General features: G+C 49.6%; 1 protein-coding gene across 4 annotated transcripts in view; it reads right to left on the bottom strand.

Annotated features, from left to right (window-relative positions):
* LOC131664726 (dachshund homolog 2) overlaps positions 1 to 18,623 on the bottom strand; it is a 173,399-nt gene that overhangs the window by 9,457 nt on the left and 145,319 nt on the right. For all 4 annotated transcript variants that reach the window (XM_058936035.1, XM_058936037.1, XM_058936036.1 and 1 more), the window contains 2 exons: positions 1,606 to 1,752; positions 446 to 865 (listed from right to left, as the gene is read on the bottom strand). In XM_058936035.1, the coding sequence (XP_058792018.1) occupies positions 446 to 865; positions 1,606 to 1,752 (567 nt within the window). The remainder of the gene's footprint in view (positions 1 to 445; positions 866 to 1,605; positions 1,753 to 18,623) is intronic.

The following is an 18,623-nucleotide window of genomic DNA, read 5'->3' on the forward strand; positions in this document are numbered from 1 at the left end:
GACCATTGTGTAAATAACCTATTCGAGCGCTTCGAGCACTTCGAGCGCTATAGGTAACACTTTAGCGCGTGCAATAGCACGAATAATTGCAGCGCGATCGAGACTCCAATGTGCAATAATGAGATTGGCGACAGCGCCACTGCCAATTCGTGTAGCGATTTATATATTTCGTCATCGACGTGGCTGCAGGACAGCGGTAGGATTGGCTCGGGACAATGAAGAGAAAGCCAACGAAACCTATCGATTAACGCGTTCCTACAAAAAATAAAGAGAAATGCCGGATATTATTGGATAAAAATGATGAAGCTCCATTTCCGGCATGACCATATGAAATCCCTCGAAAAGGCAGGTCGCCGATGGCGAAAGAAACAAAGCATCGGAATAACCGAAATGAAAAGACAAGCTCCGGCAGTGAATCGACAGTCTTCACACGCGACATACCGACCTTGATAGTTCTGCCAGAAAGCTGAAGCCTGGCTACCGATGAGGTCGAGTCCGCTGTATCCCCAGCCAGGTTTTTCAGGCGTCTGTGGTTGCTGCTGCTGCTGCTGCTGCTGCGGCGTTGCCTGTTGCGAATGCTGCTGCTGCTGATGCTGCTGCTGTTGCTGCTGCTGCTGCTGCTGCTGCGACGATGAAGATGACGACGAACGACCACCAGCGGATTGCGACGCTTCTCTGTATTGTCCGCTCGTTGGTTCTTGCGATTGCCGCTGCTGTTGTGGTTTTTGCTGCTGTTGCTGTTGTTGCTGCTGATGGGCCGAGGGAGTCGAGTTCGATGACTGCGAGCCTGATTGTTGCGATGGGTGCGGCGGCGAGTCTTCTACTGGATCGGCATTCGTTCGTGACGCTTCTACTGTTATACTTTCTGCAAAAACAAAGTACACCGTTCTTGCAGCTGTTCTTTTTCAGCAAAGTTTATTTTACATTTTTCCATTCCCAACGGCAATCCACTGAGGATAATCAAGGGAAGCTAATCAACAGAGTTGAAATCCTTACAGACAAAGTGCGTTGTCTGCTTCTCCTTTGCAAAAAATGACCCAAAAAGGAGAGCGAGAGAAGAAGAGAGTTAATAAGCAGATAAGTTTGAGGCGTTTTCGGATCCCGCAGTGTACATTTGGCAACACTCTCGCCGCCCTTGCCGCTCATTCTCGCAGCGGCAACGGCAGCTCACTCCCTCCTTGCAGCCGTTTGATTTAAAATTAATATTGCGAGTCTCTCTCTCTCTCTCTCTCTCTCTCTCTCTCTCTCTCTCTCTCTCTCTCTCTCTCTCTGGGGCTGACAGGGTTAATCAGCAACGGCAGCGAAAACGCCAAGCGAAATGTTATATCAGAATAAGAGATTTCACTTAAAGGGTTTCGTGTTTGAGTTTTGCTTGTGACAGCGCCATGGAGTGAGTCAAGAAGGTACATATATACCTTACGCGCTCTCGGCTCCAAAATATTACCTCTCGTAACGCTCGCGCTCGCCCTCCAAAGGGAAAGTCAGTAATGAGGAATGAGGAAGGAGTACCTAAGAATCTTTCGACTGCGCCGAGTTTCTTGCTATGGGCGGTATCGCCGCGCACGCCGTCGATGTATCATTGCCAGCTCGAAACATCGCGCTCACCTGTGATCGCTCTGATTTGTTCGGGCGTAGCTCCCGTAGCTTTCAGCGCCTCCTCCAACTGCGTGCGTCGCTTCATCTCCAAATCCAGCTGGTCCTGTATCTGCTTCCTGACTCGCCGCTCCTTCTTCAAGCGCTTCTGATAGACAACTGCAAACACAAAATCAAATCGCAAATTAATCACCGACGTCGGATCGTGCCTGTGCGAAAATGCAATCGTCAAAATATGACATGACAATAAACGAGGCGCCACTCGGGAATGGATCGATGAATCGAGCTAATGGAAGTCGACACTGGCCAAGTGCCCACGCTCCTTTGATATTTCCATCAGGCGCAGCGTACAGTCGAAGGGAGCTTTGACACCTGCGTGCGCGCTCGCGGTCAGATATTGCGGCGGCGTGGCGGCTGACTCCGCAGTGGGTGGCGAAACCCCCAGCGAGAGCGATGAGTTTTGTTTCCGGCACCATAATTCTCCGCCAGCAGCGGGGGGTTTCGCTCCGCGAACACTGCTACTGATTCGCCGGCAACTCCCTACGCCTTCGGTTCGTGCGTCGCGAGCGTGGCCACTTCGGCGGAGAGATGCTCGTGGCAATTGTGCGATCGTCGGACCGACTTTGCAGCGGGAAAGCCGCGAAGAAGAGGCAGCGAGAAGGGCAGGCTGAAATCGACAGCTTGTCGGGCCGATCCGCAGCAAATTCATAGCCGCCTGTTGCCGTCCGCCGAGGAATGTCCGCGGATCAGAGCGAGCTGGAGGCCCCGAGGCTTTTGGCCGCTACAGCGGCAGCCGATATTCCGCCTGGCTGCTGCAACAATGCAGCGCCCGATATACAGAGCCGCTGCCAGCGCCCCAGCGTCGCATTGTTCGGCAGTCACGCCGCGCGCGTTCCGGAATTCGCTTGACAGTCTCTGCAGCCTTATTGCTTATCTCTCGGCCGGTCCCCTGTACCGCCTGGCTACCTCCCACTTGCGCGCTCCCTGCGGCATTCCGTATCCGTACGCCCTGCTTACTTGTCGCTGGACTTTTTAACCTGGAGTTAGATTCAATGATAGACCTCGAGAATGATTATTCGCAGAGCGTGTGTGCGACTAAACAGCGGTGCTCCGAGCCGCGAGCTCGGCGGCGGCCAAGAACTAGAGGCGCTATCGCGGCGAGCGATCGGTTGCGGAAGGAGGAAAAAAGAAAAGTCGTTAACACCATGCGAATAATAACGATCGGTTCTGAGAGCCGCGCACTTTAAATCCGGCTGATTTGCATACTGCAAAGGTAATCAACGCGGCACGCACTTTCGACGAGCGCCGTCCGTGATGCGTGCGTGCGTGCGTGCGCGCGTGCGTGCGCGCGTGCGTGCGCGCGAGCGTACGTGCGAGCGTGGACCTCCAACGCTCGAGCGCGTCGATCGGTATCGACTCGATTGGCTTCTTCGGCGGCACCTTTGACGCCAGCGAGCCTCTTGCTGCTTTCGTTGTTTTTCATGTGCCTCTTTGTTGAGAATGCTCTTCGCGTATGTATCAATCGTGTCTTTTCTTTCCCCAATAATTGCCGGCGTAAATATGTTTTTCTTTCGTTTGGCGTGCGGCTCGCCTCGAAACGCCCGTATCCGTACCAATTCTAACAAGATCTTTCTGGCAAAATAAGAAAACGTCCGAGTAATATATCGTCGACGATGAAACCACGCGCGCTACCATAAGCAAGACAGGGCGAGCGATCGAGACGTGGCGCATTGACGGATCGCGCGCGAGTCGAGTTTGGCGCTGGTCCATGCGGCTGTCCATTTTTACAGAGGCTGCTAGTATGGCCATGGCGTATATTTTTGCAAAGCAAGATCACGCTGAGGAGGAGGAGGGGAGATAGCGCGAAAAAAAAGATTTGAAATTGCGTGACGCTCGAGAGAGGGAGATGGCTGCTGCAGTAGCGTTCGGCGTACGTCCCGAGATTACCTTTCCCGACAGCTCGAGTAGCGAGTCGGCAGCTACACAACGCGGAGAGACGAGGTAGTAGGTAGTAGCGTAGGTGCTGCACGTCGCCTCGGGCGTCCCGTACAGGTATACCTATGTGTGCGCGCAGTGCACGCTCCGCGCACACACATATACGATACGCGCGCGATATACCCGCGAGAAGAGCTGGCGCGGATGGGTTCTTATTCCAGACAGCTCCTCCCGCTCGCGCGCTACCTCGGTACCTCCTTGCGCGCGCTCGTCTCTCAATCGACTTGTCACGCCGCTGCCATCGTTTCTCGCGTACGCAATTAGCAGCGCTCTCGCGATCGCCGCGTCGGTCGCAATCCCGACAAGCGGCTGCCGCGCGCACGCGAAGCGCTCGGCGGCCAGTCGGATTATTCGGCGCCGGCAAAGAGGATCTATCGGGGAGCAGCAGTGGCATTCGTCGAAAGGCGCGAGAGGTTGCGGGGGGAAGAGTGCTCGACTGCTCGGCAGCGGGATGAAAGGAGGAGCGGCGAGGCAGGTGGGGAGCAAGAATGCCGCGAGTCGCTCGCGACGGCTGCGGCGCGGGTTATGCGCGATGCAAAGATGGCGCGGCGCGCGCGGCACCCTAGAATTAGCCGGGCCACTCGCCATTGGCCGGCCGTGCCCGCGCCGCCCACTCCTCTCTCCTCTCCTCTCCTCTCCTCTTTCGCTCGCTCCGACGAGCAGCACGCGCATACGCGTACACCTCTCCGAGCGTCGCGCCTGTCGATCGCACCTCCGCTGCTCGTTCGCAGCTCGCGTACGCGCTTCCACGCTTGCCCGTCCGTGCTCGTCGAGGGCCGCTCGGCGATCGCCGCTCTGCTCCCCGGTCACTGCACTCCTTGCTAGGGCTGCCGCGAGTACTCGCGGTCTCGCCGGTCACGCTTCCTTCGGATAAGCAGACCGACCTCTCGTGTCGGCGGCGACATCCGAACCCTGCTTTTCAGGCTCGTTCGCGTTCAACGGCATGGCTAAACGAGGCATCCCTTCGAAGGAACGAGAAAAACACTGGCTGCACAGTTCCCGCAGTCGTCCGAGGCGTTTTTCTCGCGCCGCAACGCCGAGAGACGAGAGATCGCATGCCCGCATTTCGCCAGACAGAGCGCGCGAAGGCTGAAAGTCAGCCCAACAGAGAAATACAAGCCATTGGACAATGCAGTTTCGCTTCCACGTCGGTCACGTCAAAATACATCAGCTGCCGCTGTGCGCTCGCTCAGAAAGTCGTGCGACCGGCAACTCGATCGAGGAGACAGAGAGAAAGAGCAGCAAATGCCGCCGGCAACGATCCCTCTTCCTCCCTTCCCTCGCGGATTTGCCACGTCGACGAGTGGCGACATCGTGTGCGTGTCACTCGCTTCTCTTTCGCGTCTTGCGTGTAGCTACGGGTGCAAATCACGCAAATCGATCGCGAAGCGTCTGCTACGAAGAAGCGGCACTGCGAGGAATGCGACGATCGTAAACGATCGAGATAGAGCCAATGAAAATGTGAATCTAAGAGAAATCTCGTGGCTCTGCATGGACGTGCACGCGAACGTTTAGTAAAGAAACTCGACTCCGCGTGAGATTGCCCAAAGTGTATGCCGAGTAAAGAGCGCGCGAGGGCCGATCGTTCTGGCAATGTGATTTACATTTTGCAGGTTATATTGACCATTCGCCGCACCTGCAGCAACTGGTACGTCGTGCGGATATCTGCTTGCTCCGCCCAAAGCTGCGATGGTCTTGCGTATTGTTCAGCTAAATCGCGCCTGCACGACGCTCGAAGGCGACGTAGTTCGTAGTTTGTCATAAAACTGCGTTTATTTGCGACTTTTGCTGCGGCAACGCTCGGCTATTTATTATTCCCACGTGCGCTTTTGCGTATTTGGGAAAAGGATGCAGCCAAAGATTATAAGGACGTGTAATCGCGGCGAGCCTCGCTCGAAAGTATACAAGCGCGAGCGCGTTGGCGCATAATTTTTTCGAGGGGAAACAAAAAGCATTAAAGCCAATGAGAATAATTAGCATTTGGTTTTACGCTCCTCTTGGTTCTCCGCGTCTATACACACTTATATTGAATAGAGGAGAGGAGAGGAGAGGCCAATTTTATTTTTTATTACGCGGCGGCAAGTGTTATAATTAAGAGGCTTAACGACCTCGGCAAAGCACGATACACAGAGCAACGATACAGGCCGTGCGGTTATTTATCGTCGCCGCGAGGGGCGGCGAGAAGGAACAATTTTCAAATTCGATAATACCCACCACGACATCAGCGCGCTCCGGAGCAATGTATTTTGCCAATTTAGTTTTACGGCTCCCTCTCCTTCGGACGCATTCGTATTCTTTGGAGTCGCGCATCTATAACAGTCCATACAAGTTTGCATACACATGCACTTGGTAGAAATAGGTAATTACAGTCCTAATGCGCGCACCAACGTGCATCAGCATCAATTTCAAGTTTTGCCAGGCGGCCAAACTACATGAGGCATCGCGCTTTCGTGGCGAGCATTTAACATGCGCAGGCTCGGCGTGTTTTGTCTTAGCGGGAGGAGGGCTAGGGAAGCGTCTAAGCGCGTCATTACGATTCATAGTCTGCGGGCGAAACTATCGTCGAGTGAGCGAGAGAGAGAAAGCCGCCTATACCCTAATCTCGACGTTAAGGGCGAAGCTTCGCTTCTAGCCACCCACTCGCATACTCGCTCTCTGTGGCAAACACGTGTATCTTTAACCGTCTTCGGAATAAGCGACGATTACGAAAATTGCACGGTGGACGGCCGATGATTTGCAAACTCTGCAACGTGCAACATCGAATCGACCGGAAAAAGTGGACCATTGCGTAATGGCGTGAAGGTAACACTTGCTGGGCCAGAAATATCGCTAGAATTTCAATCTGGTCGGACAGCCGACGAACGCGCACGCGTTATACTACGGAATATTGGTATTCGCAAGGAACTATAGACGCCGGGAATAAAGGTAATATACGCGGACGTGTACAAGAGAGGCGAACAGGCAGCCAGCATAGGACAGCAGCATCTGTGCGCAGTGCATGCGTGTGTATATATATCCATATACAAAGCCGTCTGCTGAATAATATTACACTTAACTCTCTCTCTCTCTCTCTATCTCCTCTCTTGGTCGCTCCTATCCAGTCGGATGATTATAGTTGGAGGAACGTCGATAGTAGTTAGAGCGTATATCCTGTGCGAATGCTAATTCCTCGGGGCGCTTGCTCTGCACTCCAGGCCGCCGCCCCGCACACGCACTGCTCAGTTTTAACGAATATCGTATACCTTTATTTCTCTCTCTCTCTCTCTCTCTCTCTCTCTCTCTCTCTCTCTTTTAATCCCTTTATTTTCAGCCGATTAAGGGATTAAGGCATCGGCTCGAAGGATTTGCCGCGAGACTCTCTTTTTTCGACAATATGTGGTTTCATCAATCGAAAAAAATAGAGCGAGAGCTTTTGTTTTTTCGTAAATTCTTTTTATCTACTTTTTTTTGGGACCGTTGTTAATTTCCTTTGTCTCCTTTTTGGTCTGTCGACTATAAGCTCTTTGTATGTACGTCAATTCTTTTTCTATTCGTTGGCGCATTAAACGTCGAAACTACGTTCTCGCGTGCTACTCGCGTGATCTTCAGTCTCTCGGCACCCGCATGCATAGAGTGTTATTGAACGAGACAAAGGAAGCCGCGTAAATGATTTTGAAATGGAATTGGTATGACGCATACGACTCAAGTCGTACCAATATCTGTCGACTTGTCGTCGTTTCTTTTCTTATTTTTTGGTCCCGAGAAGTCCGGAAACACATTCGGCGTGAAATGGGAAAACATGCTCGATTTGGAGGCTACATCAAATATCACTTTCTCATTTGTGGCCACTTTTTTTCGTTGTCGAGCAACAACCAATGCTGCCGCCCGACCCTTCGAGAAACGGGGGCAAAGTGAAAACGATATGGAAATGGAAATCGAAATCCACTTTGCTATAGTGGAAACATCTCGACGCGCGGGAGGGTCAGCCGAATTATCCGCACTCTCTCTCTCTCTCTCTCTCTCTCCCTCGAATTTCGATTCTAGATTATCCTCGCGCCGCTTTTCCCCCGGATTATAACCTTATGCTTTTTATTTCATTTTTCTTCAGAGAGTATTGAACTGAAATTGGTCGATAATTCCAAAGAAAAGTGCGTTCGGCTGGTAACAATACTTTGGTCGACCGACAGATTGAAAAAACCTGGAGAATTGCACAAGTGATTTCCATAGATACCCCCGAGCGTCAGTCCAATCCACACAAGTGGACAAAGGCGATGAGCGCAACGGGCAAAAAGCTCTCGGCCGTTCATCTTCCGAGTCGGCGAGTCGTGAAGCTCGGCAGGCAGAAGAGCGAATGGACAGTTTGGAAGTATGGACTAGCATATTAGAATGCCTTGAGCGCAAGCACGTCCATCCGAAAGAGACAGCGCGGAGCCGAGGACGGGCGCAGTTGAAATCGACTGGAAGAAAAAGGCCACGACGCATCGGAGTAAACGCGCGTGTGGTCCGGCGCGTTAGATTTGAATTACGCGCGAGATACAGAGCGCAAAAAAGGCTACGCAAAGTTATATGAAAATATTTACCGCGGCCGGGTCATTCGAGAGGCCCTGATCTGGTTACCCTTTGCTTTCGACATCGCTCGCTCTTTAAACGGCGCAACTTGTGCCCGCGCGCGCGCGCGCGCGCATATTTCGTTACATGCCCTCCTTCGATTTCGCCACACACGTATGCATCAACTCGAGTGTAAGGCCTGTACAGGATTTGCACTCGAGCTGTGCCATGCCAAAGACGAACCGTAATTTCGTTTGAGCAATGTTTCTCTACGTCGAGATAATTGCCGATGATTCGTAAGATTTTGCTTGGACGAGAGCTCTACGAGGAGGACTAACGAAGAAGGCTAATAGTGCGATCACGTCCTGGCATAATGCTTGGGTGGTACTGCCATGAGCTCAATTTTCTGTCAGCCGCAGCGGCGCACGTACAACAGCGCCCATTGTACGCCGAGCGTTCGGCCATGTGTGTGTCACGCTGCACATTGTTACGTTAAGCTTCTGTGCTCAGTTAACTGGCAAATCAGCTACTCGATGGTTTTCTCCGTTGCCCCTTTTTTTCCTTTTTCGCCGTCAACGCAAATCTACCGGTTGTATTTATGGTATACGGAGAAAATAATGAAACAAGGTTAAAACGCACGAAAAAAGGCATACGAGTTTTTATTGCGAGATAAGGTCGCTTGGAAAGAAAGGAGAATCGCGCGTGGAATAAGTGAAAGTGGGAAAAAAATTTGGCGCAAAAGAGGGGCGATGAAAACGAGTGAAAGAGCTCGCGGGGGAATCCGTATCTCGGGACATTTTTCTTTATCAGTAGCGCGGCACAGTAGCAGCCGTTTTTAGCGGGGCGAGACGCGTGTTTTATTGCCCGAAAACCGACAGATATCGGGATTATGTAGCCCATCGGCTCCGCTCATCTTCCTTTTTTCGCTCTCTATTACCCCTCCAAGCGTTTCTTTCTCTTCGCGCTCTATGTGTTTACTTTTTTTCTTTATCAGTCGCACGATTAATATTGATTTACTTGGCGCGTAAATCATTTAAATGGTTGCGAGTCTTATCGCCGAAAAATTAACCAGAAAATGAAAGAAGCGACGCGAACAGAAATTGCTCGGAAGAGTGCGAGTGTTTTATTAATTTCTTGAAATTTTGCAAGTCAAATCGAAGCCGAACCTTCGGAATTTCCTCCTTCGCTTTTTCCTTCGGTGTCTCGTCTCGGCATATATAATCAGCAAACGTGGGAGAAGAAGAAGGAGAAGCGAAAACGTGTAGGCCGCTTGGTTACTTTTTATTCGGCGACGGTCCTGCCGTATGTATCTGGATTTTTGCTTTTAAAAAAACCGGATGTTTCGTCGGCGAACGATCGGATTTCCTTCTCTCGATCCTCCGCAACCCCTTGAAGGGCAGCGTTTCTCGCGGCGGTTCAACGCTTCGAAATCTTCACTTTGTTTTTTTCTCTTCTTGCTGTGGTTCGCTCTCGTTCGCTCTCCCCCTCCCTTGCCCCTTCGATATATTCTTATTCGGTTCTGTTCTTCTCATTTTCGTTTTTTCTCCTTTTTTTCATAAAAAATAACTGCGCATTAGATGTTGGCGGGAGAAAGCCAAAGATCGACTTATTTCGGCCTCTCTGCGCTGTGATTACCTCGATAACCATCTCGAAGGCTCCATTTTAGCTTTGTGCGTCGAGTTATACGTTTTTATGAAAAGAGCGTAATCAATGATAAACGAGCCGTGTGTGCGTTATATACGCCTACCTATAATTATCCAAAATATTATTACCAAGTTGCATATATGTCTGCATGCGAGTCAGACCGATAACACTCGAACACGCTTCCATTCGGCCGAGCCTCACACACCACTATACAATACTCAATTCCAATTATCTAACTGATCGTTCTATTACTTAACGCTTATATCCCCTAGAAAGCCAAAAAAAGAAGAAGATCCCCTGCGATAGCCGACCCCCTATATAACAGTCGGAAAACAGTTTTTTCCCTGACCGCACGCGCTAAACGTCAACGCGCGCAGTTATTTACAGAGACAAGAGAAAATGCCGGAATAAACACAATGTTCGCCGATGATATTTCATTTTCCCCCGAGTCGCGCGCGAACCTTTCCCCGAGCAAATAATAAAAAAAGAGCATGGCCGAGGGATCTCTCGCCGAGTGTTTTAGCTTATCGCGTTATGCGCTCGAAATATCGTTCTGCCCCTCCCCTCGAGGGACGACATACGGCCGTTTAATGGTGATGTTTTCGTCGCGGACGGACTTCTAAATTGTTTTTTTTTTCCTCTGCTTTTTTCTCTCGAGCTTTCTTCTTTGCTGATTTCGCCGACGAGGTCGGATGATCGATTGGTCTTTCGTCTCGTACCGTGATTCTCATCGGCGACTGCTCGGAAATCATTCACAATGCACGATAAGTTTGATGCGTTGATTGCCACGCGCGGGCTCTCGTATTTTTGTATATTATCGGCCGCTGTGTGTCATTTAGGAATAAGTTTGACCGAGAGACGTTGTGATGATGAGCGCGTGTGTTCTTTCATCTCGATAAGAACACACAGAAGAATAATGCTATGAATGTTAGCGAGGAAATATATAGGGAGAATTTAAAGAATATGAGTTACGATGGTCGAGTAAAGTAAAGGAAAAGAACGTGAGAAAAGGTCACCTTGCGTCTGCACTGCAAACTCTTACACTGCGGATAGGAATTAAATTCTTAAAGTTCCCTTCATATATGCCTAAAAGTTGCATTCCGCGAGTATAGCTCCCTCCATCTCTTCCCAAGGGATCCGATATTAATTCCCATAAATTTCCTTTCAAAACGCTCTACGAGCTCCTTCTCCTTTTCTTCTCGTACAGTCGTCGACGAGACTTTTACTGTTCAGCTTTTAATCCCAGTATGCAAAGATCGCCTTTCATGTAGCTCGTTGTGGAAAGAAAAGAGAAAAGGTCGCGCGGATTTGTAATATTCAACTGGTCCGTTTACCTTTTCGAGCAATCTGCTCCTAGAAAGAGATTTAAACAGTCCCATTTTACCAACTTGAAAGTGAATTCGTGCGCTCGGTTTTCCAAGAGAGAGAGAGAGAGAGAGAGAGAGTGACACGTATCATTGGCATTTTATAATAGATCGTTGCGAAATAATTCCTACAACTACTTAGCCGCAAAGCGCACCGTAGTAGCACTGCTGCTCGTAAATGACGCGGTAGAGGTAAATCGTTTGTGTATTATGCGATATTGTACGGTTCTTCTCTCTCTCTCTCTCTCTCTCTCTCTCTCTCTCTCTCTCGCATATGATTAATGACCTCTGTCTCTCCCCGGCGGGTTATTTCGCAAATTCCTTTTTGAAAGGCAAATGGTATAATTTCAGATTTGAAATATTGCGAGGAATGCAACGACGTAAAAACCTGTAATTGCCAGTAGTCGTTTACGCGGCTCTCGCGTTTACAATTCCATCCGAAACACATCATTTCTCTTGTGCGTGTTACAGAAGTGCACTTTGTACGGGTTTTCTAGAGGCAAGGGTACGCAAAACAATTTTGCATAGGTGTTTTCTTTCGCTCTGCCGGGGCTTTAATCGTAGCGCGTGTTTATAGAGCGTAATAGACCAGTGGCACAAGCTCGCTCGCTCGGCCATTCTCTTTTCGCGCCGCGCGGAGTGTTTACATCGCTCCTTATAACGCTCCGAGATTGCTGCATTAAACATCCAGCAAAGGGAAAGGTTTACTGGGACCCTCCAACTCAAAAATCAGCTCACTTCAACTCGATGCCTACCGCAATGTGCTTTCGAGTAACTCGCGTACGTTTGCGCCGATGCTTGCTTGGCGACGCAACTTTTTCTGTGATTTCAATGTGTCAGGGAGAGTTCCAATTGACTGCTTCAACGTACGCTGTGGAGTTACTTTGGAAAGTGTGATGTAAACATTCAGTCATTCATGGAATAAATTCTCAGAGACTTGAAATGCGATTATGATGTATCGTTTAGTTAATAATACCTTGACATCTGAAGACGCGAGGAACAAGTTGAATTTATATTACACACGCTAGAAACAACAAATGAGTTCATTTATTCTAATTTTAATTGAACGACCCGTTCGATTGAATATCACATTCGCATCCTTTCACCGACAAATGCCGATTTCTTTGCGCGGGAGAATTGTTACGTTTTATACACTTTTATTTTTATATGAAAAGTTTAGTAACGAATGGAATTGCGGTATCCCAAACGTGAATGTAATTTCCATGAAAAGTTAAACGGCTGAAAGTGATTTACAGAATCTGAAATGAGAGCGTTGCCACAGTAGACGGAGAAAGAAAAAGGAAATAGTATGACAAGCCGAAAGAGTCTGATCGATCTTGCACACAGACACACGCACGCAACATTCACGAATATAGGCGCGCGCTGGCAGGTGGAAGACGTATCCGACCTCCCCGATCGGCTGGGCATCTTCTTCTTCTTCTTCGACGGCTCGCCTGCGGGTATCGCATTTCGCTCGGCGAAAATCGTCGGACGAGTGCTCTCGGTCTCGATGCGGAGTTAATTGGCGAACACAGGCTAATGCAAATCGAAAGTCTCGAGTTGCGCTCGCGCGAAGAAGATCGATAAAAAGTACGAGGCGAGAGCCTCGGCCGAGCCTCGATTCTACGAATGATCGTCCGGCGAAGTAGTGACATTTGCGATCGTGTCGAGATGTCGGCCACGACGTCGCCTTGTTTCTGTCATTGCCAGTCATACGTGTTGTTTGCAGCTGTCCAGTCTCGTTAACTCGTGCGTTCGTCGATTTTTCCAATTCTCGCGGAATGAAAATCGATGAGCGTTAGGCGAGCAGGACCAGCTGCCGAATTCCATCGGCAATAATCCAACCCGACCCAACCCAGGCGATTACACGCGGAGAGCGGGAGGCGAGAATTGATACGGCACGAGCAACGGAAGAAGGCGCGTAACGGCCCTCATCGCTGTTATTGCGCGTCTTGCGCGATGACAAACTCCTCGGCGCGTTGTATTCCCGGCCGTAAAGCGCGATAACTCGGCGAAGGGGCGAGGAGCACGGCGGAAGGGGAGGAGGGGCTGAAGGTATCGTATGTAATGCGCGCTAATGGAGACGTCGGCGGCGCGACAGTCGGTTGAAAGCCCGCACGGTGTACGCCAGTGTACTCGAGCTGCTCGCTATCGACCGCCGATTATTCGTTGCTCCTTCTATACGCTGCTCAGCTATGCACGTTGCCCAATTGAATCCTAGTCTTCCCCCCGACGACCGAAACGCAATATTCTTCCACAAAAGTGATCGCGTCGACGAACCGAGTTATTAATAACGAAATGACAGCGACGAGAAATAACATTGAAGGAGTAGCGAGGACACGACGAGCGGAGATGTTTGGAAAATATCGAGACGTGTTTTGTTGACGCGTGCGCGCGCGCGCGCGCCCCGGCAGCAAAGTCAACGAGTCCTTGGGGGGACGCGATGGCAATAAGGTAATGGCTACGTTAGACTTACGCCTTCCACTGTGCTTTCTCCGGTGTCTTTCTAAATAAAGAGGCTAACGAGACGCCTGTCCACGCTCGGCAAATATTGGAATGTCTATGACGTCTGCTTACGGCTAGGAAGCCTACGACGACGATCGCACCGTGTATTCCTTTCATTTATCAAAGAGGCCGAACAATATGAAATTATGAAATTGATATCTTCGACGCGGCTTATTAAAGTTCCGAGTCCGCTTGGTAGCCGACAAGAAATTAGCGAACGAGACAGTGCTTATCCGACTTAGGTTACGTTGTATTGTGTGACGAATGCACGTCGACAGCGCGCCTTCGATGCCACACACGGCGAGACGGACACCTTACAGTTGCATTAATCGAATTTCCCGCGTGGCACATGAAAAAAATAAGCAGCAAGAGTCGTTACAGCTTCTCGGTTAATATTCGCAAGGCAATCGATATTCCGAACGACGGGGATGCGCGCGCGCGCGCGCGACAATTGCATTATATCTGCGCGGCTCCTGGGAACGAAGCACCGACGAATAAGTCCGGTGTGAAAGATTCGCTCCTCGGGCTTCTTTCTCTCGTGCCAACTTGTCGGGCTTCCCTTTGACTTTGCTGCGCGAATCGTCCGCTCCCGCATCATCATCCCACGCAATCTCGCTAATTGTGTCAAAGCTGCAAAATTTCAATCAGGCCGTAGCAGTTGTGTTATATTTATTCTCAGACGAGCCGCCCGCTTTGTAGACGACCGCCGCGCAGTTATTAATATTTGCCGACAATTACCCGAGGGTGTTGCCGCGCGTTCAGTTTACCCCTTTAATTCCTCGCTTACAGCACCGAGACACTTTCGTCTACGTGTATACGTATATTTCCATTGCTCGATCCTTGTGGGCGTTCGATTCGCTTGTTCTTGCGATAAAGCTATAACGTTTTTGTCCGATCATTATAACAATTAATTAATTTTTATCAAATTCAAGAATGAGTTTTCTGGCGGGTAAGTGGTTAGTTCTTCGTCCCTTGACACCCATTTTAACTATGCTCGATCTTCGCTTTACAATCTTGATGTTTCAATGTAACGTAGAAAATCGAATTATAGCGCTTTTGGCAAATGTTTGATAGGGAAATCGGATAAGGTGTAGCATGGGGGAGGTCATCTTGTGGACCATGCGTCTCGTATAGCGGTAGGCAAAGGTTCTCTCTCTCGAAACACGATCCTTGCTCTCACAACTCGAGACTTCCAGCGGGCGTGATTGCAATTTTGGAGGACACACAGAGAGGAAGCTTGCTGCTCCTGCTGCTGTGGTTCCAGACAGGAATCGAGGCTGACCTCTCTCTCTCTCTCTCTCTCTCTCTCTCTCTCTCTCTCGTACCAAGACAAAGAGGTCAAATGCGTTTTGCATCTAAGACGCGGGGCCGAGTTTAATTACAGGGCTTTGCCGGACCTCCGGAAAGGAGAGACTCTCCCCCCTTTCCTTCTATATATGTGTGTGTGTATAAACGGAGGCGTCGGTGAGACTCACTCTCTCTCTCTCTCGCTCTAACCTGCGGCTACGCGAATTCGCAATGAAGTCAGAGAAGGCTATGGAACCCCATACCACCGTGTGCCTAAACTTGACCTTATACACGGATTGCGTGCGCTATTAAGTTTCGTCGGTCGATCGAATGGTCGACGACTGATGGATCTTGATTCGATACCAAAACTTGTCCGAGAGACCCTTTTGTTCGAAAAACGTTTAATCTACATCCATTTAACCAAAGCGTTTATCTTCATATACTTTTTTCGAGCGATTTACAGTTTGCCGCGCGATATTATTAGACCTATTTGAATTTAATTGATTAATTACCTAGTATCCGAAAGATATTATAGTTTATACTTCTATTTTGTAGGGAAATAATACAGGATGTTTCAGAGATGCCTTTAATGGCTGTTTTGAAAAAACGTCCAGTTCTGGCATAGAGAAAGAATAAAAGGAGTAGAAGTGCGAGGGTCCGATAATGTCGTGGCAGCGTCAGAAGCCGCTAAACAAGCCACGGAATCGAATGAAGGCGCAGCAAAGCGAGGAAAAAAAGGAAGCTAACGAGGAAAATGGTGACTCGCGTGGCTCGCGAGCACAGGAAAAGCAAAAGCGAGATGCTGCTCATCACAAAAAGCTTGCACATGCATGCAAAGTGGCTGGCGTCTTGTTCGGCATTGGCGCGGCACGTCATCATACTCGGCTCTCTCTATCTCTCTTCTATATCGTTTATTTCGCGTGCCAAGCGCGGTGGCATAGCATAACATACATACGTACACGGGGAGAGGGGTTGCACGTCGGCAGTATAAAAGCACACGTACGTGTGCGTGGGATGACGTTTTACAAAGGGTCTATCAGCCGGGGCCGAGCAATGTTGATGGTCGGCTGCAATTTCATCGCGATGTGTGTTGCTCTCTCTCTCTCTCTCTCTCTCTCTCTCTCTCTCTCTCGCGATTTTTACGAGGCACGCTTCCCTTTACAACCGGCCAAATGTAATTTTCCACGATATGTGAGGGCTTTTATCGCTGTGCAAGTATTGGCGCGCGCAATGACGCGGAAGCTAGCCCCCGAGTGCCGCCTTTTTCTCTTTTAGTCGCTGGCCGCCGCGTTTTCTTTATTATTTTTTCGCTCTCTCGTTCTTTTTATTTTTCGGGCTTTGTCCGCCTCGCTATTTTCGGCTCGCGTGTGTCCCACTGCGATGCGCTCCTTTGTGTCTCAAGCAATGTTGCCTATAAACTGTTAGAGAAAATCCAAACTATTCCACGCTCTTTTCAAATCACGCAAGATCCTTTCGGAGCTTCAATTGAGATGCACGAATTGCTACGATAGCCGCGTTAAAATGCGTTTTAATCGACAGAAATTGAATGAATTGAAGTTTGCGACGCTGGAGTGCATTTGCAGCTCTGAATTCATTCAATTCATTCAAAAGTAATACCGCGATGCTCGCACTTGAAAATCATATCTGCGTGCATATTACAATTCCATCGAGTGACCACTCGTAAACATCGGAAAAGTGGTGTCTTTCGGGCCGGATTCCGCGCGCGGTGCATTACATCAAGTCTCAGTTTTATGCTCGTCACCAATCAACAAAGAAACGACGCGGCGCCAAAACAGAAAAAAAACTTATCTCTTGGCCGTTGATGGCAACGTGTGTAGTCTCCGAATGCGTATGGCGGCGTCGTAACTTGGCGCGAATTGAATTCTAAAATTTATCGTGCCGAGCTTCCGTTCGGGCGGCCGGGTCGATGCGTAAAGAAGTCAAATTTACGAGGCGCTACACGTCCAGCCGATATATGCAACTCGCTCCTTAATTGGAAGTTCTGGCTTAAATCGTGTGCAGCCTCCTGCTTCCAATTCCTCTCTTCTCGAGAAACGTTTACGTTACATCTCTTCCACAACTCTCGTGCTTTTTTCTGTTTGCCTTCCGCCGCACTACGCTCGCTCTCTTGATTTTCCATCGGCAACGCTCGAAACTTCCGTCGAATTGCTTTCGATGCTGAAATAATTTGAAGCTGAAATTCGGCAGCTCGAGGACGAATACTAGCATCAGCAGAACGCTTAACGAAATCACAAACGGCGCACCTCGTTGAAAGGCGCACAGCAGCGAGAAAAAGAGACTAGACAGTTGCTTACGGGTCGTATAGATGGGAATAGACGAAAGAGCATTTAGGCTGTTGCCGCTGCCGTGGGTGCGCATGCGCCTCCCTGGCGTCGCTGAGCTTATTGTTCCAGTTAATTGATGCGTTATGTTTGATGCCGTCGTGATAGCCATTGTGCGAGAGGCTGAGTACCCGAGGGGGTGGGTGTCCACTGATAACTGAGTTTACCGGGGGCGGGAGAGAGTGCACTCAGACCTAATTATCTCGAGCTGATGCCGCTCTGCCGCATTGCGTTGCATTGAGCGCGCGTGCGCCTCCATCGCAGCAATATCACCGCGACTCGAGCAAGTGCCACTCCATTTGATTCGCGCTGTTCATCCGATTGGCACTTATCGGCCGTCGCCGATACTCGATCGCGCTCGTCATTGCGTGGCCACAGTTGCGCAATCCATACTGGTCCAAGTGTAATATTGCCGCACCGGGCAGACTCGTGTACCCCGGCGTGCGTCGCCCAGGCATAACCTACGCACATATGAGTTATTCAAATGTAGCGCGGGTTACCGAGGATCACAGACCCGCACGAGGGAATCAATTATTCCCGCAATTAGGCGAACTTCTGTCCGCAGCAGCGCGCACAATAGACAAACTAGTGCGGTCACGCTTATTTGCTGCACCGCCAATCCGCAAGCCAACCAAATTCAATGCGGAGAGGAGAAATACATCCGTACCCTACTAATCTATTTCGCAGGAGTGACTGTCCTGCCACATGGCGCTCTGCCTTTCCCGCATGATTTCGGCATTTTTAAACCGAATCAACATCGACAAAAGCTTATACAAGCCAATTGCAAGAAAGATTTTCCAACTGATCAAATCTCAGTCTCAAGCTCCATTTTAAATTGTAATTATTATCGAACGATTTTGCATAATTGTAAGTTATAATCATTAACCTTAGTGCTTTCCAAAGCATAGTTAGCTCGAGGGCTCTGAAAATTTACGAATCAATACATAATAAGCGTCGGTATTGTATATGTATATACGCATCCGTGCTGCGACGCCCTCGCCTCGACTTCCAAACTGTAATTGCCGTGGAGGAATCGCGGCATTGTGTTATGTTTTGGGAGAGTAGGCTCAGGTGCCAAGTCGGAGCGTTACGCTCGTTAATAGCCGCCATTACGACGTCGAGCGCTGACGTCGTAGATTGCTCGAAAGTGACGCCACACCGCCTCGAAAACATCGCGTAATTGTAACTGGAGCCTCATAATTGCATTATTCAGATGAGGCTTGATACATGGATATGTGTATCTACGTTAGTTTGTACTTGTATCTCTTCTTCGGGCGATAACTTTGCTTTTGTCGCCACTACTTCCTTCAACTAACAGACAGCTTATTTATTAATTCTGTAAATTATTTACATATCATTATTATCA

This window comes from Phymastichus coffea, unplaced genomic scaffold, assembly GCF_024137745.1.
Source record: "Phymastichus coffea isolate CEN01 unplaced genomic scaffold, Cenicafe_Pcof_1.1 PCOF00045, whole genome shotgun sequence".
Taxonomy (NCBI): domain Eukaryota; kingdom Metazoa; phylum Arthropoda; class Insecta; order Hymenoptera; family Eulophidae; genus Phymastichus; species Phymastichus coffea.